At 41.7% G+C, this 27,684-nt stretch overlaps 1 protein-coding gene across 2 annotated transcripts in view; it reads right to left on the bottom strand.

Annotated features, from left to right (window-relative positions):
• Positions 1-27,684, bottom strand: part of DPP3 (dipeptidyl peptidase 3) — a 112,771-nt gene that overhangs the window by 81,849 nt on the left and 3,238 nt on the right. The window contains exons 1-4 of one of the 2 annotated variants that reach the window (XM_089658078.1): positions 16,826-16,999; positions 16,364-16,656; positions 8,343-8,432; positions 8,107-8,244 (exon numbers count right to left, since the gene is read on the bottom strand). In XM_089658078.1, the coding sequence (XP_089514204.1) occupies positions 8,107-8,244; positions 8,343-8,432; positions 16,364-16,636 (501 nt within the window). In that variant the 5' untranslated portion in view covers positions 16,637-16,656; positions 16,826-16,999. Of the gene's footprint in view, positions 1-8,106; positions 8,245-8,342; positions 8,433-16,363; positions 16,657-16,825; positions 17,000-27,684 lie in introns of those variants that run through there. The other variant, XM_089658077.1, reaches the window with a different exon arrangement.

Below are 27,684 nucleotides of genomic sequence, written 5' to 3'. Positions count from 1 at the left end.
CACCTTTTTACGGACTTATTTTTTCATTTTTTTTTTACTCATTTTTTTATTATATTTTTATATTCATTTTTTATTAATATACAATTTTTTAATCTATTTTCTTACTTTTTAGTACCACACATCTTTCACTTTATAACCCATTATATCTATACATCATCCCCCCACTAGCCCATCTCTATATTCATTTATTAGTATATAATTTTCATAATTACCCACATCATTCCCCTTGATTAACACCCAAGGGAGGATTATGCATAGAACATATTATTATTATTATTATTATTACCACCACCATGTTTATTACCACTATGTTTGTTATTCCAATTATTACTACTCTTATTAAGCCCTTAAATTGCTATAATGTCATCACACCATTTACAACAATTCTGCCATACCACTACTGTATAAGCACCATCTGTTTACTACGGTTATCCCATAATAATGTACCACTGTTGCAAAGTGATCCCCATATCCCATGCCACTCACCATTTACCTCCATTTTTATATTTATTCTTATTGTTCCAATTTACACATTATCTTATATCTCATTCAACATGTACACACACACACACACACACACACACACACACACACACACACACACACACACACAAGAATGATTTATAATTTGCATTCGCACACCGCCCCCCCCTTTTTAATGTTTTTCAAATGTTCATATATATTTTTGTATAAATTACTAATTTTGCCTTTTATTTTTATTTTAAAATGTATTTCTAATTTTTAGTTTATTTTTATTTGTAGCATCTTTTTCTCTTTTCTTCTTTTTTCTATTTTCATTTACGCTTTTCCCATTTTCCCACAGTGAAAATTAATTGATCAATTAGCCCCCCACTCCATATATATTCAACCTCGTACTTCCACCTCCCCCTGTTGATTTTTCAACATTGATTAACCATCCTAGGTCCTGAAGCCATTTCTGCATTCCCAAAATATCCATTCGTAAAGTTCCCCGAGAAGAAGCAACCAATTTTAATGGTGCCAGGGCTTTTGCCAAGATATTCAAAAAAATGCTTGGAGCCAAAAAGAGCCCAAAAGTAAGCACCCCGTATTGAGAATGATGAATCGTACTCCTATCTTCACGGAAACTCGCAGGGATTTTGGAAAGTCTGAGCACATCAATCAAAAAAAGCTATTTAATTCATTTTTAACCACAAGCCTACAGGGCACTTATACCCCCTTCCTGCCCAGGCCAAATTTCAAGCTTTCAGCGCTGTCGCACTTTAAGTGACAATTGCGCTGTCAAGCAACACTGTACCCATATAAAATATTTTATCATTTTTTGTGACAGATAGATCTTCATTTTGGTGGTATTTAATCACCTCTGGGTATTATTTCTTAAACCAAAAACCACTGAAAAAAAAAATGTTTTAGTTTTTGTTCTAAAATTTTGTAAATAAGTGATTTTTCTCCTTCACTGATGTGTGCTAATGAGGCTGCAGTGATGGACACTGATAGGTGGCACTGATGGGCATTGACAGGCATCACTGATGGGCACTGATCATCAGGGCACACTGATCATCAGTGCCTTGATGATCAGTGTACATGTCCCCTATGCGGAAAGCCAATTTCCGGCTCTCCTCTCTTCACGAGCTGTCAGCGTGACAGCTCGAGAGGAGAGAAATGCCGATAACCGGCATTTCCCTGTTTACATGTGATTGGACACAGCTGATCACATGACCGAGCCGACATCTTCGGCTCTTTCCGTGATCAGTGATTCGCTGTGTCCGAGGGACACAGCGCACCGCTGTGCGTTGAGAATGGGAGCACATCATATGACATCCTCCCAGAATGAGAGAACCACCTTGCGTCCGTCATATTACTATATGGCGGGCGGGCGGGAGGTGGTTAATATTCAAAGCAAATGTGCCCATCTATCCATGTCTCCATGCTTTATTTTGAAAAAAAAAAAAAACACTTTGAAAAAACACCCCTAGCATTTCTAGCCATGGCCATTTTGAGTAAGGGCAGATAATTTTTGTGGCATTTACTTCCTGGAATCTATCTGTTCTTAGGCTCAGGCATGCTGGCAGGAGGGAGTGCTTAGCTGAGAAAATCCCTCCATCCATCCTGAAGGCTCCTGGGTTTTATGACACATTTCTGTCTAGGCCTGGAAAGCAGGAATTTACTGAAGAAAAATGTTAAAAAAAAAACAAAAAACAAAAAACCCCAAAACGTTTTAAAACAAGTAAATGTGATATAGCTTCCTATCTATTTGCTAAAGCTATCAGCATAAGGGTTAAAAACAGTTAATGTTGATCAAGAGCGTGAAGACACGCATTAATGCATTCTATACTTTAGGTAAAAAAGCTTCTGCATGTAGTTCTCCCTTCCCCCCATACTTACCTGTGCCCGATCTTGATCCAGCGCTATGCACAAGAGCAGAGGCGCTCTCCCTCCTTATTGGCTCAGAGACAGTAGCAGGAGCCATTGGATCCCACTGTTGTCAATCACAGCCAATGATTCACAGCAGCAAGGCGGGGTAAAGCCAACTGGGGAGCAAGCCCACAGGGTTGCCTCCATAGCAAGTGGCTTGCTGTGGTGGAATACCGGCAGGCAGGAGGAGCCAGGAGCATCAGCGGGGGAACCAAGAAGGGAAGGAACAGGGCTGCTCTGTGCATAACAGTTACACACAGTAGGAAAATAGAACATGTTTGTTATTTAAAAAAAAAAAAAAAAAGAAGCATTTGATCCTGAATCATTTAGAATCACGCTACAAGCATTCTTCATATCCAACCTGGCCATGAAACAATTGGGTTGACAGACATAGCTGTATTTGATAGATCTGTTTAGAGGATTTAGATTTGAAATCAGCCGAATGTTCCCTGAGGGCTTCTTTACAACAAAGGCATGTGAATAGAACCCAAGGCCCCTTTGTCAGGGAACAGGTTCTAACACCCTCTGATCGACTAACTCCCCCACCTAGTGACACAAGGCCTTCACTTTTTAGGATGCTTAGGGAGCTTGGTCACCAAGAAGCTCAAGGATGGGGGCGAATCAAACTCCATCCTGTAGCCTCTTCTGACCAATTCTAGAATGAATCCACTGGGTAATTATTTTCCATTATGGGAAGAACACCCCCAATCTTCCTTCCACATGAGGAACTGAGTAACTGGGAATTGGCTAGCTGCTGAGGAGGGTTGAACAGGATACTGCGCTTTTCTCTTGCACATATGACTTGTCCAATGCTTCTTACGTTTTACTTCCTTCTCCTGCGGACTCTGAAACCTTTGTCTATGAAAACATTTCTCGCCCTACTCTGCTTCTCAGGAGACTATGTTTTCTTGTAAGTAGTGTGTTCCAACGCCACCAGAAGATCAGGCCCAAAGAGCTGATCCCCTGAGAAGAGAAGGCCACATAGCCGCAATTTGAAGGCTGAATTCCCTGACCAGGTCTGAATTCATCAAGGCTGAGGATCTGGCCAGCATTTTAAATGGAGTCAGCTGAAGCATCAGTTAAAAACCCCACCACCTTAAAAAGTAAAAACAAATTCAAGATCTGGTCTCCAGGAGTACCAGCTACCAAATGTGATTGCAACTGAGTAAATCAGAATTCTAGGTTCTTAGCCACACAAACAGAAGCTAATACAGGCTTGAAATTTGAGATGCAAGAGTCCCAGACCCTGCAAAGGATGACATCACCCCTCCTATGGATCCCCAAATCTTCAAAAGCCGAATCGTGTTTTCTTGGAAACCTTGGACAGTGGTGCATCCAGCTTAGGACACTTGTTCCAAGTATGTACAGGATCCTCATGGAATGGAAATCTTTATTTTAAACTATTAGAAAAAAAGTCTTCTCTAGTTCCGACTATTCCAGCTGAATGGTGTCAGACAAAGTATTATGGCCTGGAAAAACCCTGGATTTCTTTGTATGCAGACTCTGATACATCAGGTCATTCCTAAACAACTGTATTTTCTTCTTCTCTATCGCCAAGGTTTTATGTATACCCTTGAGTAGATCATCCATGTCCTCAAGGGACAATTTGTATCAAGCTGGTTTAGCTGGCTCATTCTCATCTCTGGAATCCACCTCACTGCCTGAATATGGATGAGAGGAAGACAGTGTTACATGCCTTTTCAGCTGCTTCACTGTGCAAAATTTCTGAGGCAGCATAAGTACCTATGGAGGGTCTAGACCTCTGAGGCTGACTGGGAGGAGCCTGCCTAAGACCTTCAGTAGGGATCTGAAGGAGTGAAGGTAGTAGCCATCGCATCCTTTACTGACAACAGAAGCTTACTACAGGCCGCAGATAATTAATCCTTAACTAGGATTGCCAATACAAGCATGGCATAACAGAGTTGTAATAAAAGATGTTATAGTGAGCGCGACTTAAATGCAAAAAAAGTGTATAAATGTGTATACACAAAAACGTTACTGAGCCACTGATACACCGAAAAGGTAACCAAATAAAAAACCTCCAATCGAACATATATGTTAAATAGAATGGTGCAGCGCTAAATAATAGAGCACAGTTTATACACACAATATATGTACATGCGTGATATCACTCTGAGGGTGATCCATAAATACAAAAGTTCAATATAATAGTGCGGACCATGGAGAGATCCTAATTCCAGGTGAGTGGACGTCCTGATCCAAGGTGTGATGATAGGTGTGAACCACACAAATAGGTGAAAAACGCACTCACCAGATGTATATTAAACGCACATCTGGCGAGTGCACATCCATGATCCGCACTATTATATTGAACTTTTGTATTTATGGATCACCCTCAGAGTGATATCACGAATGTACATATATTGTGTGTATAAACTGTGCTCTATTATTTAGCGCTGCACCATTCTATTTAACATATATACAAGCATGGCATAACGTCTTGCTCCAAGAAGATCCTAACTTAGTTGCACAAACTGCACATTTCTTCTTGGGGGAAGAACCTGGACCCTTATCCTGAACCTTAACCTAAAAGACATAAATGGCAGAACTGCCATTAGACCAGCCACAGCAAGCCATGCAGTGCCAAAATGCAAGCAGGTGAAGGTACACCACCAGCCTGAGCCCAAAACCAAGGAGCCCCAGACGACACATAAAAAAACCAAAGCCACCACAAGTATACGGAGCAGGTAAATAAACAACCTCAGGGTTACCGGTGAGGAGCTGGTGCCAAAGGAGCCCGCATGCGCCGAGCTTTTGAGTGCAGAGGGATCCTAGCTGCATGAGGAATAGCGCACCACAGCCTCTGCTGGGAACCACTTATACCAGAGCACCAGCCGTCCTAATTTCTGCCTGTTTGCGCCGGTAAATGAAGCTAGGAACCACCGCCTCCAGCACCCTGTGATGAAGTCAAACCCCCCCCCCCCCCCCCCCAAGAAAAAAAGAATGCCTCTGCATCTTCTGCTTAGCAAGATTGGACTGCCAGAGCTCCAGTCTTCAACAAGGAAACCAATCCATTAGCAGTGTCAGCTAACCCACAGGAGCAGCGACTAGCAAGGGGGAGCCGCATCACAGGTACTGGCCCTAGGCACGGACAATAGAGGACCCACAGCTACCACCTGCCTGTAAAGACTGGGCTTTGTGGATGGGCACATGGAAAAAAGATAGACACAAAAAAAGCACATTACAGCACTGAGACTAGGGTTTCTAAATGGGTTCCATGGGTAACATGTCACTCGCATTTGGAGGAAACACTAAACTAAAAAATGAGGACCGCCTTTTAAAGCTTGTGGGTAACGGGTTTCCTATCCCAGTGGGAGGAGCTCTACGTCTCAGGGCTGTTCTGGAGGACAACTTAAAGTTGAAATCCAGGTATAGATTTTATTGTACAGGTACATCCAGCTTAAACCAATGTAAGTATGCATATTTTATACGGATCCCCGTGGAAGCTGAAAACTGTCTTCTGTGTTCAGTGCCAAAATGGTTGCCCTGCTGCGTAGTACCCATAGTCGGTCACTCACTCCACATAGGAGCCATTCACACAACACTGTTTTTCCCTCAATGAATACAAGATACAAAAACATGGTCTGATTTGATGATCAAAAACTTAGAATGTAAGATATTGCAGTTTACCAGTCCTTAGGCGGTGGTGGCTATATTTGATTTATTTCTGGCTTTTCCTTTATTTTCACCAAGTGATCATGCCGGTAACACACCTGTCTTATAAGGACAATGCTTGCTCTATAGAGAAGCAGCATTGACACCCTAGGACTCCTCTTTCTCATATCAGAGGGAAGGTGTACTGTTATGGATGGTAAGTGCACAAACTTCAAAAGAATGCTTTTCCAATAGAAATGTATTCAAGAAGCACTATAGACCAAACAATAAGAACAAATATGCTAGTATGTCAAGTTACATGAGACTTTATACAACAAAAATATGTGCTGCAACATCTATGCCAGTTTATATTCAGAAAAATATAATACGTGTGTACAGTATATAAAAGTGTGCACAACTCAATCATAGATCAGCTTATGGTGTAACCACATGCAAAAAATTGGTACAATGGGAACAGGAGCAAATGGGGAAAAATAGAGCCAGACCCCGGTAAAAAAAAAAAAAAAAAAAAAAAAGAAGGATGAAAGAAACCCAATGTTTTGTGGCTGAGAAAAGCCCCCTTTTCAAGAACCTCCAAGTGAGGGGAACGCTAACCAAAGTAAGCAAGCTACCCCATTTAAAACTCATCAGTGTTTCTATTACCTAATCAGTGTGGGATGTTTACCCCAATGTATAATATTTGTTTTTATTGTTCATGTGGGGACTGCCCTATTCCTGAAGTGTATAAAAACCTGCATTTCTGTTCAATAAAGTTGTTTCAGTTTTTACACCTAAGCTAGTGTAGTCCAGTCCTTGGGTGCGATGCCCAGCTATAATATTTCGGTTCTGTGTCCCAGTAGCAAGGAAGCAGTTCTCTGACAGAATCAACCAATTGGGGCGACAGGCGGTCCGTCACAGTTTCCCTTTGAGGCTTTTCAAAAATGTTTAGGTTTCAGATACAAAAAGATGTGCCTTTTTAAGAATAAGGCAGGCCATAGATGGTGCAAATTGGTCAACGTGGTACATTCAGCCTGCCCACACATGGTTTGAATCTTGGCCGGTTGCTGCTGAACCAGCTGCGATTCAAACTGTCTATGGCTGGCCTAACTTGGGTACAACTAACCTGCTGGATTCACTTCTGATTATCGCTAGCGGCTGCCATGACCGCTAGCAATCACTGTCTTTTCCTGGCAGGGATGGCTCTATCCCCCCCAAGCAAGGGAGAAGACAATAACCCAGCAGGAGGGATACCCCTGTGATCACTGTCTGTGTTAATGGGGGAATCCTGCAAATTTCTTTCCTTACAAAATGCAATGGGCGTGGCGGGGTAAACAGAGGTTTTTAATATTGCATTCTTCATTACAGCTCTGTTTGTAAATAGTTTTATATGTATTCAATCTAGGAGTCCAAAGGATTTTACTCTACTGTGAGGTCTCTTGTTTATGCAGGCACTTATACCTTACAGCACACTACAATGCATAGCTGCACTGTGTTGAAAGAAAAGGTGCAGGTTTGTTTTTAGGTACATTATGTTGAAAGTACATTTAAAATGAATACCTTAATGTGCCACAATAATATGGCTTAGCCCTGATCCCACACTTTCAGGAAATCCACCAAAAGTAATTTTTAACATTTTTAGTCTAAACCTAGAAATGGGACTCCTCTCCTAGATTAACAAAACCTGCCCAGACATTTTCAACCTAGGGGCTAAAAGGTAATATTTTATCAACCACCAATGTCAAAATTATATGAACAATAAACTGTAGTGAACTACATTTTACATGTGCCTACACACCGAAGCAGTCAGTGCACAAGGAGCCATAAAGGGGAGATAGCCCACACCTTGCTAATGGCTGTAAAATGTTATTGGAAGACTTATCGACCCATGTTGAAGGGCCAAACACCATCTCTACAACATATCTGGCATAGTTACCTAGCATGTCACAAGGAAAATTATGCAAGTACCTCCCCAAGCATTGAAACACATATATATCCATGAGCCGGCTCTCAAAATATCTTCCATCCCAAGAAAAGCATTTTAACAAAAAACAGAATAAAATGCCACACTAGATTGCTGTGCTTTATCCTGGTACTGACCTGGTCTCCCAGTCCTAGCTGCCTCTCACGTGGTTCTAGGGAGTACATATGTTCTGCAACAATTTTCCAAAGTCTTTCCATTCCTTCTGGATCCTTAGCAAACGCATCACTTGCCCGTAGTAACTTCTCCAATCTCTCCTGAGGGCAAAGAATAGTTAATTATAAATTAAAAAATATGTTTTTTTTTCATGGTCTGTGGAAAACTTGTGATTGTCATTACTGAAACAAGAACTTACTTTGGAGACATTTGGGACAAACTTCGTATCCCCAAAGGACTTGTAGTTTCCCATGTTTGCAAAGAATCCAGCAGCATATACCAAGAGAGCCTGTGGAATTAATGGTAAAAATGAATACAGGACATACACTATGTACAATTATGTATATCACATCATAAAGAACTCTAAGCCCTCTGCTAAATAATTCAGGTGTGTCTACATAGAAATATGACCTTTCTACGTTCTGCAAACAAAATTCATAGTGCATAGAGGTAATCTGGCTGATGAAGTCATTACATTTTCTTGCCAATTTGACATCTTCTAGCATTTTCTACTGTAAGCATAAACATCTTTTCTCATCTTCTAGGTTGTTTGATATTGGAAAGTCAGAAGCTATAGTAAGACACCGGTCACTTTCAGAAATTTTTTATAACTCCCATGATCATTGCTTATTCTCCTCATTATCTCAACCGATACCTTACTCAGACAAAATGATTTGTAGTCCTTTGTCTCGGTGAGCTTGTTTCAACTGAAAAGCCACTTTTTTCAATAGTCTTATTACCAATGCATGATATGGTTATTTAGAGCATACTGACTTGCAGTTTGCCATTCAAATCAATTAAAAAAAAAAACCAAAAAAAAAAACCAAACGCGTCAACACACACATTAATCAATGACTTCTGATGATAATGAACCCAGTGCAACAACAATTTTTTTTTCTTATTTGATGTGCACATCACTGTTCAGTGCATTCTGCAAGGGGAGGCCTAGGTTGTGAACTATGGCCTGGTCTTATCTCCAGTACACAGAAAGTACTAGCTGATCTACGTCATTAAATCACCTTGTGGGAGAGACCCTGCATGGTCCCAAAGCGTTCGCTTGACTGATGCGACATTGCATTAATAGAAATAAATAAAACCAGTGTATATGCTTGCAATGGAGGGCTGGTGACATCCTTTCTTTCACTGATGACAAACATAGGCATGAACACTCGCTTACATGATATTTAGACATTGTTCAAAGGTTGATTACAGTCTGTGTGCATGGGCACATAGGATAACATGCTGAGGAGTTTACTGGCTATAGAAAAAAAAAAAACCTTCAAAAACCAAGCTGGAGAGTCCAAAATCAGACTCCCTTCTGCATAGAAACCAATCAGCTTCCAGGTTTCATTGCCAAAGCTTCATTGAACAAGCTGAGGTTAGAAGCCGATTGGTTTCTATGCAGAAGGGAGTCTGATTTTGGACTCTCCAGCTTTAGTAAATAAACCCCATAGTGTTTTTGTACAGAGTTTAGGGTTTTTTCTGACGGAAAGCTCCAATCAAAAATGCAAACCAGAAGGGTTTTTTCCTGGCTATAAACACTGAGCTTAAACTATGCCTCGATTAGTCCTAATGTGCATGGACACAGACTAATACGGCTCTGCTTCTACAGGCAAAAAAAAAAAAACAAACAAAAAAAAAAAAAAAACCACACAATTCTCCTGTAGAAGCAGCGGTTAAGCCAGTGTACATGGAGCCTTTAAACGGAGGGGTGGGCAACAACACAGCAAAGAGAACTTGCCAACAGGCACACAACACAAGGGTTTAAAGAACACAAACAAAAATTACCCAGATAACAGCTTGAACCATTAGTAAAACTTCATCTGGAATACGCAGTTCAGTTTTGGGCACTTGCTCACAAAAAAGGATCTTGCGGGAACTGAAGACAGTGCAGAGCAGGACAACTAAACTGACAAGGTGTGGAGGAGCTCAGCTATGAGAAAAGACTAGCTGAACTGAATGTTTTCTCTACGGAGAACAGGTGATTAAGTAGTAATATGATCACCATGTATAAATTCATACAGTAAGTGAATGAATTTGTGAACTGAATTTATGCTCTATGCTCAGGTGATTATAGGAAAAGTTCATCTTTAAAAAAATAAAATAAATGCACATTTTTTTACAGGTAAAAAAAAGGTGCATTTATTAGTTTTTTTCCTAATAAGCCTGCAAAGCATTTCACCCACAAATCAGCAGGTGCAATGCTAGGCTCCTGCAGACTCTCAGGATCGCTGTCTGCTCATATCTCTCATATTTGAGAGAAGGAAGATCAAACAACCACAAGAGCACTCTCCAGGACCCTCCCAGTTCATGGCTGACAGCACTTGTAGTCTATTCATTTACAGGAAACAGTAAATGAATGAATCATGCAGTGGACAGAGCCCCACCGTTTTCAAATTGTGACAGTGGGTGCAGGAAGAAGATCCCCTACCCGCTGTCACAAGGAGAAAAAGCGATCAGGGAGAGAGAGGGTGCATGCTGAACATGTTACACCCTAAGTTCGGGTGTAACATGTAATACATTCAGAAAAGTGAACTTAGCCTTTAAAAGGGGGATATGATTACCATGTATAAATATGGATGTATTCCTAAATGCACAAAATGGAACTGGATATTACCATTTATTGGTAATAATATCAGTGGCAGTTGATCCACAGAATATCCAATTGTCTCGCGGGCGATCAGGAAGGAATTTTTTCCTCACTGGATCATGATTTGTTTTGCTTTTTTAACCTTCCTCCAGATCAACTGTGAATATAGGATTGTGTATATGGAGTTTTTTTTTCCTTTTGGTTGAACTGAACATCCACCGACAAAACATGTGAACGGAAAGTCAGGTGATGGCCTTGCAAGACTGGGATACAGATGCATGATGCTGAAAAGCCAAAAGAGACACCAACAGCCTTAGTGCTATGGGCTCCAATAGGAAAGGGAGGAAAACAGTTGTCTGAGAGTTGGGCCTTAAGTAGGCAATCTTTTCCAAGATAAGACCCAGGTACTCCAAACAGTGTGAAGGGATAAAGGGCAGATTTTGGAAGGTTGACTATGAAGCCAGAAGAGGGAAAAACACTTTTATGCAGCGGAGAGCTTGAACAACAGCACCACAAACTGGAAGTGCTGGTCTCCCTCATCAAAATGTAGAAAGCATTGGTTATATAGGAAAATAGAGACAGGCACCTTATAGGTCTATTGATGCAAGAAATTCCCCTTGTCTGAGGGAAGCAATAACAGATTTCAGAGTGCACAACCAATCTGTGTGTGTGGGAACAGTTTTTTCAGACTTAGCCAGTCTCTTATTACCCATTGAGGTCTGTTTAGGTTCTGGAGAATCAGGTGTTAAGTGTGTCCACAATGGAAAGCATTTGATGCAAAGCCATAGCTTGTACCTCACAAGCTTCAGGGGAAGGAAAATCCTCCTTTGCATCCATTACAAAAATCAGCGTTTTCCTCCATATCTTCAAGTACAGGAGGTTCTACATCTGATTCCTGAACACGGTCAGTGTCAAAGAGGATGTGCAGTACTTGTGGCCTCTGTAAACCATATGTCTTAGAAGAACCAAAAAAATCAAGACATAGTGGCAGAGAATTCTGCTTTTGTCAGAGAGGCAGCATGGTGCATGCCTGACAGGGAGCCAGAGTCAGATGAAGGGAGCGGTGTCAAAGGGACACTACTTCAGGACAAGGGAATAGCTATCACCCTCTACCGTGTCCTGTGTTTCCTGTAGGCTGTCTGCAGAACACATGCCATTTATTCCCAAATCCCTTGTACCTGTAATCCAATATTGCTAGTAAGGGGATCCTCAGTGGTGTCCTCATGATTTAGGAAAGAGTTTTGTGTATCCAGGGAAGGAGTTGCTATAACCCAAGTGTTAACTGGCGAGTTCCTGTGGCTGTATCTCCTGACTCCTGCTGCTGTCAATCAAACGCTGTGACGAAGGAGCACGGGGCGGAGCCATGCCCTGCTGTGTGTATATGGATGTAAGCAGCAGGACTCAGGAGCGAGCCTGCATGAGTGCCACATAGGGCATATGGGGGCACTGGACGAAGAAGAGGAGCCAGAGAAAAATGATGATTGGGGTTGCTCTGAGCAAAAGCAATTGCACAGGGCAGGTACAGATAACATTTTTTTTTTTTTTACAAAAATAAAAAAACATTACCTTTAGAAACACTTTAAAACTACTCACAGAGAAGTGTTAAAGACAAAACAATGGCAGAAAGTGCCACAATAAAGTGAATAACACACACATTCTCTGCCCACTAAACTGCATAGTGTGCTATGCTCTGTGAATAGTATTATATAAAATATACGTACATGAAACCGGTTTTGCCTTATCCATAACACTGGACCTATTAAGGACCAGGCTTTGCCTGTCATGGTGCTCATACACCCCACCCCCAAAAGGTGTCTTCAGGGTCTGGGGACCATAGAAATTGACCATGGCCCTGGACTTGTATAATCCTGCTGCTAACTTCACATGTAGCATTTCATGCCAAGATGAGTATTTTTATTAAAATTACAAATATTTCATACTTACCTGCTCTGTGTAATGGTTTTGCACAGAGTAGCCCTAATCTTACTTTTCTTGGGTCCCCCATCGGTGCTCCTGATCACTCCCCCCTGCCGAATACCCTCTGAGCAAGCTGCTTGCTCTGGGGGCACTAGTTCGTGCTCACTTCCGAGCCGGCCCTAACCAGACACCAACAATTTGCCCTCTTTGAAGCTCAGTAAGCTCTGACACAACTCTGTATTACTAGCAGCGAATGACAAAAGTGAGGCTTCCCACCTGTTAGTTTAGGTATCTCATCACACAGTGGAAGAATGTTACTTCAGCTTTCAACATGGCATTGCTATGGGGGGGGGGGGGGCAGACCGAACCAGGGTGACACCCATCCGCAGGGGCACCAGCGCTAACACCTTACCAGTGACACTGATCCACCTCTGTCCTCGGCTGGCTCCCAGCAAGCGCACCAATGCCTCCTCCCTCTTCTCCGCTGTTTACACGGAGAGAGAGAGACCGCTGTGCATGTCTGTGCTGGTCTGTACCAAGTTTCTTGTATTGTTCCTGGGTGGAGGGGGACAGAGTGACCAGGAAGGGGGGGGTCTATACTTGGTGGAGAGCAGGGGCATATATACCGTTCCGCAAACAAGGCATTTGCCTTGGGCATCATTTTTGAGGGGGCAGTACCACTGGGGCGGGGGGGGGGGGGGGGGGGGGGGGAGAGCGGCAGTCTGCGATTTTTGTGTTGCCTAGGGCTCTTTAACCCATACAGAGGTGTTTCTGCTGAAATAAACTAGGCTTTAGTACAACTTAACGCAATGTGCCAGAAAGCCATAGTGCGAATGGGAACTTAACGAATTTCTATACTAAATAGACACATCATGTATACGCTGTCTCTAAACCCACTACAGCTAATTCTTGCTTTAGCATATTCAGTATAATGTTATTAATGATCGTATGATCATTGTAAATAAACTTCAGTCACACATAAGAAAGCACAGTATATGTCCCCATTCTGGTGTCCTTGACTGCCTTTCTTAAGGCTGACTTTACTTTCAAATGGGCCTCATCTCACATCAAATATTTGGACAAATATCTTCACAGAAGGCTGGGGGACATTTTTGTGCTAAACGTTCCTCCACTTTTCACGTCAAATCAAAAGGATCTTTCAGCTTGGCAGACCAGCTCATCATCCTGTTTCAGGGGCTGAGCATGAACGTCATGCCACAAATGCTTTGTCCCCTACAGGCCCTTCCGATCCGCAATCCTGATCCTTTCCTTCGTGCAGCTAATCAGGTTCGCATCAGTTTTTTATGGGCACAGAAGCCCATTCGACTTACTCAGGCAATACTGCGATTGCCGAAACTGCTGGGAGGAATGGCTCTGCCGAATATCAACCTCTATCATGGGGCCTGCCATCTGACTAGGGTGCTGGATTGGTGCCCCCATGGCCCTCTCAAGCAGTGGGCACAAGTGGAACAGGCCCTGTTGGGGGTACCTCTGTGCTTTCTGCCCTGGTGCCATACGGATCTACCTATATAGTCCCCACTCATCCAACTGTGGGATAAACTTGGCGTGTGTTCCCAAGTATTCTGGACTTCCTCTATATCTCCAGTCCTTTCTCCAATTACCCCCCCAGAGTCGGGAACCCTGCCTTCAGTTCTGGCCTATTTAACTGAAGATTCTAAGCCTATAAAACCAGTGGCCTTTTCCAGGCCTGACATTTCATTTCGGCCGGACGTTGGGTTCCAAGACAGCGAATTCTGTAAGACCCAGCCTTTGCAGAACTGTCTTAATGGCAAGAGATTCAGTTGGCTCATTTCCTTATCTCTTTACCCTTCTCTGACTCCTTCAGCCGTCGCCTTACCACATTCGAAATTCTGTGTTTGGATAACTCTCCAACATGCTACATGGCCTCATAGACTTACTGTTTTCGTGGAGAGAATTCTCATGTTCACTTACAAAAGCTCTATCAGCTTCAGATACCAAGAATCTGGTTTCAAACTGTTGACCCTCTGGTATTTTATGCCCATTAGGATTCATAAGATGTTCCCCCAATGCTCTAACACCTGCTGGCGTTGTGGAGACTTTCCCTTCTTCACGTTTTATGGTCCTGTCACACCCTGCATGCTTACTGGGCAGAAGTGCGCCAAATAACCCAGAAATTCAAGGATTATGTGCGACCGTGGGATCCTTTGTTTTTCCTGCTGCATCACCACCATTTTCCCAGTAAGGCTTACATGCGCTTCTTTTTACCATTATTTCTCACTTTAGCAAATAGCTGCCTTTACAAATATTTAAGGCCTAGAAATGGAAGCCCTGACTAGGGAGTATTCAGCTCTTACCTTTTTTAGCCAGATAATAATTCTCAAAACAAAATATTGAACACAATCAGGAAAAAAAATGTAAAAGTCAAGTCAAACATAAAAAAACTGTAGTTGTAAAAACTTTGTTTGTTTTTTTAATTTAAAATAACGAACATGCTAATCAAATACAAATGATTTTGTACAAAACATCTCTGATGCTTCTCCTATAGGGTCCCCTGTCAATTCCCCTGGCCCCTCTCCCCTGCCGAATGTCCTCAGAGCAAGCAGCTTGCTGTGGGGGCACTTGTGTGTGCTCACTCCTCTTAAGGCCCTGTATGTCCATAAGACATACAGAGCATGGCTCAATCCTACATCCTGCTCCCTCCTCAATGGCAAAGATTGGCAGCAGCAGGAGCCAATGGCTCTGGCTGCTGTTTCTCAGCTAAAGAGAAGAGAGAGAGACCTGGGAGAGCCGAGGCTCTCATGCACAGCGCTAGACCGGGATCAGGCTCGGTTAAGTATTGAGGGTGCTGAGAGGGAGAGCTACACACTGAAGGTTTTTTACCTTCATGTATAGAATGCATGAAGTTAAAAAAAAAAAAAAAAAAAACCTTCAACCCTTGGAAGCATTTTAAAATAAAAAACATAAAATAAATAAAAATAATATTTGCACTTCTAGAAAAAAAAAAAACAAAAAAAAACAAAAAAACAAAAACACCATTATAGCTTCCCTATTACTAAACCCAAGAACAAAAATTTTATATATTGCAGTTTACCCGTCTTTAGATGCAGTGGTTGCATACATTTTCTTTTTCTGGCTAAAAGCTTTTCTCAGAGAAAACAGAGAAAGTTTTGTTGATCCTGCACAAAGGTTTTTTTTTTAACCCGAATGTAAAGAAAGCGTTATGGTAAAAAACAAACAAACAGTCTTATTGCCAGATGAAAAACGGAAAAAAAAAAAAAAAAAAAGGAGCCAGAAAAAACAAAGCCACAACATTTAAGTATGTGTATGCAGCAGTACGTAACATTTTTTGGATTTAGCTATAACTGCGTATTATATTACAAGTGCTATAGTTTAAAGATCTACTTACACTCTACAGTTGCTCTACCTGGATTATATTTCAATCAGAAAATATATATATGGATCATACACAAAATTAATAATAAATTACAGATAGCCTTATCTTCCATACAATGTAGAATTTGCTTACCGCTTCCCTATCAGAGACAAGTAGATTGAAGGACTTGCAAGAATATTACATGTACACATGGAGTAGCAAAAGGATTGCTTGAGGTTATGGCGGTTCCTAAATTAATTTTCTTTATGGGTATGTCTGGGCAGATATGAGGGATATATGAAAACAGTCATGCCACAAAAATGATCATTTAATCAGGCAGTGCACAACATCAGTATACCTGGAATTCGTCTTCAGTTAGTCCCTGGGTGAGAGCCACTCCATGCAGTACTGAAGGCACCTGTGCCCTGAAAATCCTGTTCAGCAGAATATATATGGCTGGAGATTCAGGTGAAGTCTGGAACAAAACTATTAAACCACCATAAAATGATGCCCGTGACAGGAAATGGGTATATAGCTTTTCCTCTGATGAAAGGAGTGAGAAGGCCTCTTCACAATCCAGCAAGGCAACTGGCAGATCGTTAGGGAGGACATACTGAGATGGGGGCACCATGTTGCTTGTAGATGTTTTCCCTGAAGTAAAGAAAGAATATATATTGTACACTGTAATAAGTAGTACATGTAAACATTTTTAAAGCTGAAGTAAACTTAAAAATCCTCTCTTGCATTGAAGCTGCACTTACACTGCAAGAGTTACCTAAATGTGTAGGTCTAGGTGACATGGTAAAGCACTACTACCTACCTGATTCTTTGCTCCTGCAGGCTGCCCTGTGCTGCTAGACGGGTCGACGCAGCCTCTCCTTCCCTTTGCTCTGGCAGTCTAAGGTCCTCTGACTTCATCGAGACCGAAGCAGGGACCATAGCCCTGCACTGGGAGGACACGGGACAATCCTCTGGCAAAGCGTGGGGAGCCCCAACTGCCAAGGGAACAAAGGATTGGGTAATTAAAAGTGCTTTTCTAGCCCCAGACCGAAATGACCAACCCTTGCAGTACAGCAGTACAGGTGCAGCCCCAATGCAAGGTAGGGTTTCTTTTTAGGCAGGAGTTGGGTTTTAAAGATGATTACCAGTTTAAATAAATCAGAGTGGATTTCTAATACTGGAGGAGTGATGATTTTTTTTTTTATATATTAGTAAACCATTATGTATTAAAAAACAAAAAAACACAGATCTGCAATTGTGGAAAGACTGAGCATATGTTGCAGCGTATTGAATGAAAAACTGGTTTGTATGTCTGGTTTTATTTTTAATTGCAGAAAGCCAGGACAGCAAAGCAATAAAAAAGGTTCACTATATTATTTTCTCATAGGCAAGGCTATACTGAGCATCCTATAAATGACGACATTTTTTATCTCAGGAGGAACTACCCATTTTGTTACCATGCACATTAAAAATCTATGAAACGCGACATTTCACAATAAGTTCTAAGAACAGTGCTTTGTATAATAAAAAAAAAAAATAGAATTTGTTGCTTTGGGGTAATACAGAATGTCCATGACAATTCTTCCTCAGAACACCAAAACTAAATTATACAAAAAGGTGCCAGTGAAGAAGACAGCATGTTAAATGCTTTCTATATAGACTAGCAAAAATGAGCCCATTCCAGAACAAGTAAATTTGTGTATAACAGTATTATTCCTTGCTCAATGGGTTTGAGGGTTTTTTTAAAAACAGAGACCAAACAAAAAAGGTAGATCCAGAAACCGGTGTACACACAGATTTATAAGTTATAGGATCACAAAGACAGGATCTGCTAAAATTACTGAAGGAAGATTGGTTTTAGACCAAACATCAACATACAGATCCACATGTATTCTGGAGAGGTATGTGTATAGTCTTCCATGGCTAGTAGAATGGAAAATGAATGAATGAAAGTTTCCAGAGTGCCCAAAAAAAGGGTAGGGAACTAGATAAAAAACATGAAAAAGAAAAAAAGGCAGTCAGTAGAAAGAAAGAAGAGTAATTGAGCAGGGAAGGAAATATGATCAAAACAAAAGAAACTTGTAGTGTCGCTCATAAGCAAGAGAACATCATCTTCCCCAGATCCTCAAGAAAGCAGGGTGTTGATATCCATATGCTGATCCAGAAAGTATATTCAGTATTGTGTGAAAAGCATCGCTGCTCTCCCATCCAGCACTACATGTCATTGTCAAACCACACGCTCAACACATTTCACCATGCCCACTGGGGCCTAGTTACAGTCTGTACGGTTTTCCTAATCACTTATCTTTGTTTGAATTTTTTTTTTTTTTATGCAGATCTGTCCGATGTGTGCAGAAGCACAGAATTCAGAAATCCTGTACGATTCCCCACAGATATTTTGGGTGAATTGAAGAAAAAGGCTGCAGAAACAACTGATGTGTAAATTAGTTCTGGCTGGTAAAATAGTGTCCGCACACACCACACGGTTATCCACTTAGTCCAGCAAAGGGCAGATGCTGCCAGTAACTGTATGCCATGTATTGGGTAACTAAGAATTTACATATTTTTTTAAAATCACAAAACGTATCATTATGCGGGCTTCCATCCGTCTAACACAGATATAAAGATTTGAAAACCTGGTATAACTTGATAGACAACATACAAACAAGCCCAAACAGACTCATCTCTAACGATTACAGTATCCAATCTGCTTATATGCGGTAGAAAACTTCTGTGACAAGTATGTCCCAACTCAATTTGGATATTCACCTGATATCTGTTACCTTGCAAGTATTTAGGTACAGTCAACATAACTTTTCCTAACCGTCTTGTGACTGGCTTAAACTCTTGCTGATTACATAACGCATGTGTGTGGCAGCAGAAAGTGTGGGCTTTGTTTCCCACTGAGAGCCAATCACAGAAGTCACATGATAGAGAAGCCAAGTGGCCTCCTAGGCATTAAAGTAACTTTCTTTGCTGCTGTGATCTGACTTATTGCTTGCGGGTGGATACATTCATTCTCTATGGTCCCAGCCGCTCTTGCTCGCTGTAGAAATGGAATATGGAGTAGGGACTATAGGATTTGTAGTGTTCATACAGCTCGACATCATGACAGCAACAAATGTACAATCCTCATTCCAAACAAAGGAAAGGGGGGGGGGGGGGGGACGAGTGAGCGCCCCCCCCCTCCTGAACCATACCAGGCCACATGCCCTCAACATGGGGGGGTGCTTTGGGGCAGGGGACTCGCCCCCCCCAAAGCACCTTGTCCCCAGGTTGATGGAGACAAGGGCCTCTTCTCCACAACCCTGGCGGGTGGTTGTGGGGGTCTGCAGGCAGGGGGCTTATCAGAATCTGGAAGCCCCCTTTAACAAAATCCCCAGATCCCGCCCCCCCCCCCATGTGAATGAGTATGGGGTACATGGTCCCGCTACTCATTCACAAAAAACAAAAAGTGTAGTGTGAAAAAAGACAGGACACGGTCTTTGACAAGTCCTTTATTAAGAGAAAAAAAAAACTAAAAGAATGTCCCCTGCAGTAGATCCAACGTCAATTACGATGTCCGCCGCCCCAAAAAAAGAACTTATTAAAAAAAAAAAAAAGCTCCACTTCCGACGATGGCTCCCTCCGTCTGCCTGCTCCAGTGGTTTGACAGTTCTTAAATATGTAAGGGGCGGGCCACCTGGGGACATCACCCGAGTCCTTCGCCCCATGTGACACATTGATGTCACATGCGTGATGTCCCTGGGTATCCCCACCCCTTACCCATTTAAGAACTGTCAAACCACCAGAGCAGGCAGATGGCGGGAGCCATCGTCAGAAGCAGAACCTTTTTTTAAATTCTTTTTTCAGGGCGGCGGTGGACGTCGTGATTGACGTTGGATCTACTGCGGGGGCCCCCCCGCCCCAAAGCACCTCCCCATGTTGAAGGCATGTGGCCTGGTATGGTTCAGGGAAGGGGGGGGCACTCACTCGTTCCCCCCCCCCCCCCCTTTCCTGACTTGCCGGGCAGCATGCTCGGATAAGGGTCTGGTACGGATTATGGGGGGAACCCCACGCCATTTTTTTTTTTTTTAAATTTTGGCATGGGAGTTCCCCTCAAAATCCATACCAGATCCGAAGGGTCTGATGACGAAATTAGCTTCCAGCTTTCATTTTCAAAGCTTAAGAAGGAACTTCACTTTCTCAATCAACACTGACTATTTGTAATCTTTATGTTGCTAGCATTAGTAAATAGAAAGTTTCTATCTACTTGTTTTAAACTTTTTTTTCACATTTCTTCAGTTGCTTCCCAGTTTCTTGCTTAGGCATATTATGTCATACATCCCAGGAGTCCTCAGGAGGGGTTGTTTTAGCTAAGCACACTCTCCTGCCCGCATGCCTGAGCTAGGGATGGATGGATTCCAGGAAGTAAATACTACATGAATCATCTGCCCTTACTTAAGATGGCCACAGCCAGAAATGCCAGGAGGTGGTTTTCAAAGTGATTTATCAGCAAAATAAAACATGGACACATGGCTGGATATGCTTGAATATTAAAAATGAATTTAAAAGTATTTTTGGTTCTCAGATGCAGTGTAGTTCTGCTTTAACTGAACAAGCGGAGGTTAGAAGCTGTTTGGTTACTATGCACAGCTGATCCAGATTCTGTCTGCTGCAGTTTTAGTAAATTAGCCTCCAGTGTCTCCTGAAAACCTGCTCTGGAACTACATGTCCAATCATTCCTAGTGCCATCATGCACATGCAAGGGTAGCACCAGCAGGGCTCCATAGGACCCTGCAAGTCAAGGAGTCACCCTCACAACAGACATCTGGGCCAGTGGTCACAAGACAGTGTGGAAAGGGAGGACAGAAAAACAAAAAGTGCAGAAGAAATTGAAGACAATGCAAATCATACCCTCAGAATAGTAAATTAGAAAAGAAAAAAAAAACCCAGGAGTTTAATATTACGCTGCACCCAAATGAGATATATGCCCTTTTTTCCCCAAGAATAGAGCTTTCTTTCGGTGGTATTTGATCGCCTGTGCGTTTTTATTTTTTGCTCTATAAAAAAAAAAAATACCCACAATTTTGAGAAAAAAAAAAACAAAAAAAAACACACAATATTTTTGACTTTTTGCTATTAAACATGTCCAATAAAAAAAAAATTAAAAAAAATCTAATTTAGTCATAAAATTTAGGCCAAAATATATTCTGCTACATGTCTTTGCTAAAAAAAAATCCCAATACGTGTAAATTAATTTGTTTACCTGAAATAGCGTTTACAAATAGTAAAAAAGTATAGCGTTTACAAATGGCAGCACATACAGTATACTGGGATTTTTTTATTTTTACTAGTAATGGCGGTGATCAGCAATTTATAGTGGGATTGCGGCTGGCATTCTGACTGGGGGGGGGGGGGGGGGGGGAGGGGGGGACGACGACTTACTTGGTGTCATCCCCACTGGCACCAACACAGCGATCAATACTAATAAAAAGCAATGACACTGTACTAAGGGCATTGGGCAGGAAGAGGTTAACATGTCGGGTAATCAAAGGGTTAACTGTGTGCCGTTTTACTGTGGGCTGTTTCTGTGCTTTCAACTGTAAGCACACAGCTTTGCATGGCTCTGCTATGCAGAGTCATGCAAAGCTGTGTGCAGGAGCCAACAGGGGAGAGAACTGTATTGTTTACACACAGTTTTCTCCCTCTGTCGGTAATGATCCATGGTCACCGGGTGCCGGTGAGTAATTACCTACCCAGAAATGCAAAATCACGTATATATACACACATGATTTGGCACACCCCTGCCGCTCTGTAGCAGTATATCTGCAATAGGGCGGTGGGAAAGTAGTTAATGCATGTCAGGTAAGGAAGTTAACCACCAGCAAATAAAGAGGTGTTCAGTCATGGCAATAATTCTCAGTGGAAGTCTTACAGAAACTTTTACCAAGATTAATAAAAAAAAAAAAAAAAAAAAAACAAACACAAGAAATGTGTTGCTGGGTAAATAACGTTTCTTTTAAAGACTTTGGCAGTAGTGGATCCAAAATGGCACTATGCAAGGGTGCCCTCTTCCTCCGCTGTTCAACACTGTATGCACAATTATGAGTATTTTGACCAAATCATCATTTTTATGCATATTGTCCAAATCCAAGCTGTATAAACTTGAATGCTTATTGGATTTAAGCATATCAGGTGATGTATAATTGTGTAATGAGGGAGGGTGTTGCCTAGGGAGAGATCAAAAGGTGCCAATCCTTAACGGGGAGTGTGGGACAAAGCTTTAAAGTGGAACTTCTCCTTTTGGGTGGAGTTCCGCTTTAAATTATCAGGTTTGAGGTTTATTAACATTTTGGATTGACCAAGAGCACTGTAGCTGTTCAATAATGAGATTAATCTTCAAAAAATACAACTTGCCTAATAATTGTGCACACAGTGCATGTCTTCTCTATGGAGCGCCTCGCCACAGCCTTGCAACAAGATTCTAACCTGAGCCTCATCGTGATCCAGCGATGTGAATGCTAATGAACAGAGAGAGGGGGGTGAGGCCAAGGCGCGGCTCCGTGTATGAATGGAGCAGCGGGTGCCCCCATAGCAAGCTTCCCGAGGGGACCCGAGAAGAGGAGGATCCAGGCTGCTCTGTGCAAAACTACTGACATGTTTGTTATTTAAAAAACAAATAAATAATTAACCTTTAGAATCACTTTAGCTATGATAAAAGATTGAAGTCCTCAATATAGCTTTGCCACAAGCTAGTATGGCTAGAATTCAAACCAATTTTACTTTCAAATGGCAACAAAAAGCCATAAAAAATACCCAGGAGTCCTAATCTTGTCTGCAATTATCTGCCCTCACCGATCTAAATTATACCCATCTATTGCACACTGTTCACACTTGCCTTAAATCTTACAACAAACCACAGATTTTGTGGTTCAGCCACATGAACATGGTGAAAAATGGATATCTTGCTGAAACTCCTGTATACCTTTCAGACTATCCCTCAGTCTCCCCCTCTGGTTTCTTCCTCTCTATTATTAAAAGCTATTCACTCCTACATATGGCGCAATAAGAAACTCAGAATTAAGAATTAGACAGTCTATCCTTTCTTTACCCAAGGTTAGGGGAGGGGTTGCCTTGCCTCAAATTGCCTTATATCCCTAGGCGGCATCCCTACTTCGAGTAGTGGACTGTTACCATAGCAGATCAACCAAACTGTGGACCAACATTGAGGATGACATTCTCTCCCCAGATCTTACTTAAGTATCCTTACTTTTGACTGACCCCATCTACAGGCCTCCGAAAAAAAACTTTTGCCAACTCTCACTAGTGCTCCCTTGCGTATCAGGGACAGATACCTGAGTAAGGGCTTGCTTTCTTCAACACAAAGCCCCCCGATCTTATTGTTGTTTGGCAATGCTTCTTTTACCCCAACGTTTGCTAGTTTCAAATTCCTCTCTTGGGAAAGTAGTGACAATCCTTTACTACATCACTCATTACATAGTGGAAAACTGGTCCCTCTCTTAACAGATCTTCTCAAACCGTCACAATCCACAGACTACCTGACATGAATATACAAAGTTACTACATTTCCTTAGACAGTGCTCCTCTTTAGGCTTTCTGACTAGGCTACCTACAAAATTTGAGTCATTACTCTCCCGATCTCCCAAATTCCACTATGGGAACCTTACCCGAACACACCCTCATTTTATTTAAAAATGGGAACAGGAACTAAATATATGTACAGATGAACTGGAATGGACTAAAATCTGAACATTGTTCTACAAACTTTGTGTCTTTCAATACCAAAGAACATAATTATCACATATTCTCAAGGTGGTATTGCTGCCCTTCAACCGTTCATAAAATCGACCTTGACATCCCTGACATATTTTGTCGAAGTCTGCAGGCTCCTGGAACAATGCTTCATATCTGGTGAAGTTGCCCATGCATTGTTCCTCTTTCGATAAGATTTTACTATTTTTTTTATTTATTTATTTATTTTTTTAAACTATTCAGTGATCTGGCGGATGATACATACCCAAACCAGCCCCACTGTCTCTGCTGCCAGGATCCAACAAATTAAGAAAAGCCTGATTCGACATTTTATTTTTACATTGGCTCAATCTGTCATTGTCAGGTGCTTTTGTCAGTCTGACCCTCCATCATTGGTCATTTGGACTTGTGAAATGAACCATACTGAATACCTGGAAAACATGATAGCTTGGGACAAAGACAAATCTGAATCGCACAGTCTCGTGTGGACTGTCTGGAATCATTTCTAGTACTTAGATTTTGCCACTTTCTCCACCATGGTTTAAGCTTGCAACTAGTTCCAGGATCCTGTCAGGAGATGGTGACTTTCCGCTGTCTTTATATGTACCTTTGGCTATGGTCAGTTTTTAAAGGAGAAATATAACCAAAGCTTTTTTGACCATAATGCTCCTATGGATCAAAGGAGTGCAGTTCATCCAGGCTCTGAAGCAATAGTGTGTGGCAAGGGATCAGGCATTTGACACTTATGTAAGTGTCAGAAACCAGAAGCAGGCCATTTTTTTGCTATACGGCACTGCGTTACTTTAACTGACAATTGTGTGGTCATGCAATGCTGCACCCAAATTAAATTTATGTCCTTTTTTTCTCCCACAAATGGAGCGATCTTTCGATGGTATTTGATCGCCCCTGCGGTTTTTATTTTTCGCACTAAACAATTTTGAAAAAAAAAAAAAAAACTATATTTTTGACATTTTGCTATAAAACATATCCAGTAAAGCAAATTTAAAAAAAAGCAAATTTCCTCATAAATTTAGGCCAAAATGTATTCTGCTACATGTCTTTGCTAAAAAAAAAATCCCATTACATGTAAATTATTTGGTTTACGTGTTATAGAGTCTACAAATGGCGGTATATATACTGGATTTTTTAATTTTTTTTATATACTAGTAATAGCGGCGATCAGCAACTTATAAGCGGGATTCCAGCGGGCATTCTGACACTGAGGGGGACTGACTGTCACTGACATCTCTAGTGACATGAATACAGTGATCAGTGCTAATAAAAAGCACTGACACTGTGCTAATGACACTGGGCAGGAAGGGGTTAACATCTGGGGTTATAAAAAAAGGGTTAACTGTGTGCTCTATTACAAACTATGATGTGTGTGTTTTACTGTGTAAGCATGCGGCTTTGTATTGCTCTGCAAGCACCCCCCTACTCAGCAGTAGTTTTGCTTCATACCCACTCAGACACTATGGGGTTTGTTTTCTGTATTCTGCAAAAAGCCTGGTTGATGCTGCTTTTCTCTGTCTCCCCCTCCTGTCCATGTCCCCATTGCCCTTGAGGATTTTGAAAAGCAGTGTTGGCTGCTTAGGCACAGTCACAGTTTTTAGCACATTTCTACCCTGAGCATTTCCTCCCTGTCATATCTGAGTAGTCCATGTAACTATAAGAGTCACACATGGGCATATACACATATACACTATGGAGGTGAGCTATTGCATCTTGATTGATGGAGGCTTAATTTCCCTGTTCTTCTAAGACACAGGCTGGAGGGGAGCGAGTTGTGGCAGCCTGTAACTGACAGAAATCAGCTCATACCATTTTATTGTAAAAAATAAAGATTTGATTTCAAATTTATATTTGTTATGACAATTTGTAACAAGTTAATTAATAATTATTTTTACTCCAAAGGCTGTTTTCTTTTTGAACATTTGACCAGCAGATGACTTGAAGCTCCCCTGCCACGGTTTCCCCTGCAGACAGGCTGGGAAAGAGCTGGGTCATGCAACTGCTGTATATCGATTAGGAAAAAAGGTACTTAGATTTTCTCCCATTAGGGAGACTGGGACCACTGCAAATGGTCAGGATGGATGCCCACGGGGATGGGGGGGGGGGGGTATCTGTTCCTCAAAGGACTCCAGATTACCTGTGGCTCCCTCTGTGATGAATGCAACTGAGTATTTTGACTGTTCCAGCCTTGGTGCCCTCTTTCCCTGGAAGATCTAGCCAGGGAAGCATCTGATTAAACAGATCTGTGTTTGACCTGAGGCTTTGAAGGACAGAGAAGGGGTCAGGGGTCTAACAGACCTCTCCAAAAAGAGTACCTGTCAAAGTTATTACAAAGGATGTTGTTCATCCCTTGTGATAGCAATGCAGTTGAATGAAAAAAAACAAACATTTAAATCAAATAAAAAAAATAAATATTGTGGCATGCATATGCGAACAGTGTTTGCACCACACCTGTGAGGCATTGCCGTAAACATCATTCTAGCACCAGAGCTAACATTTAACTCTAATCTCGTATCCTCTAAAGCAGTGGTTCTCAACCTTCCTAATGCCGTGACCCTTTAATACAGTTCCTCATGTTGTGGTGACCCCCAACCATAAAATTATTTACCCAGTAATTATAATTCATGAGTGTCGTTTTACCTCCAATACTGCTGCTTTCAACACATCGGAAATATTTGTTTTCTGATGGTCTTAGGGGACCCCTGTGAAAGGGTCGTTCGACCCCCAAAAGGGGTCGTGACCCACAGGTTGAGAACCACTGCTCTAAAGGCTTTTAGAGCAGTGCCCATGGATAATTTTTAGGTACTGTCATTTGTCGCCATTTCACAGGCATACCCAATTTTAAATCTTGACCCGTTTGGTATCTATTTACTAGGTGCAACATCTTTTATATGAAAAAACCTGGGTATTATATTGTGCCTTAAAGGATTAAGTTCACCTTTCAGAAAAAATAAATAAATGCACATACTTTTGCAGAAAAAAGAGAGAGCATTTATTGTTTCCCCCCAACAGCCTGGAAATCATTGCACCCCTGGTCAGTAGATCACAGGTGCAAGGTTAGTGTCCTGCGGACTCCCAGTATAGCTGTCTGTCTGTATCTCCCGTATGGACAGATAGTTACTGAAGGGCAGGAAGATCAATGAACTACTAGTGCAATGTTTTTCAACCCTTTTTCAGTCAAGGCACACTTTAAAAAGTTATGAACAATCTTGAGGCACCCTTTAAAAATATGGACAGTCTCAAGGCACCCCATTCTAAAATGTAAAAAACTATTCTAAAAGTTTTACCTAATGCAGCAACACCCACACATGTAGGACAAACAATACAATTCTATGGCACAACCCTGTGCACACAGGACATAGAAGCCAAATTAATAACAATTACATAAGTCCAAACTATTAAAATAGTCCATAAATTGATTATGCACCATGTAGGAAGCTCCACCAAAAGGACTGGAATGGATCCCTTCTGTATTAACAAAAGAAAGCACAAGGGGGCGCCTCTAAGTGTAGCATTAGAAACACTTTATTAAAAATCACCAGTAAAGCACTCACATTTAGAGATTAACAGTGCGCATGTGAAATGAAACAGGCCTCAAAATCGGATCCACGAGTCCACCAGTGGTGGTGTGGTAGATAGAGACTGGGCCAAGGTGGTAGCAAACCGCGATAACCACCGCTGTAGGAAGTCCTGACAGGTGCGACTGGAAGTGACAGAACCACCATGGAACACATGACCAGACGTGACATCAGGAGGAGGATCCAAGAGTGACTCATGCATGCTGGATGTTTATGTGGTCACCGTTTGCAGGTCTGGGAAAGGTATCATATCCGGATTATAAATGTCAATCAGGAACGATTCCATACCGATATATTACAACACAGCCCCTTCTGCCAATCTCAGGTTTGAGCA

This window comes from Staurois parvus, unplaced genomic scaffold, assembly GCF_062004578.1.
Source record: "Staurois parvus isolate SC_StPar_1 unplaced genomic scaffold, SC_StPar_1.0 ptg001051l, whole genome shotgun sequence".
NCBI classification, from domain to species: domain Eukaryota; kingdom Metazoa; phylum Chordata; class Amphibia; order Anura; family Ranidae; genus Staurois; species Staurois parvus.
This window is presented reverse-complemented; position numbering and strand designations above follow the sequence as displayed.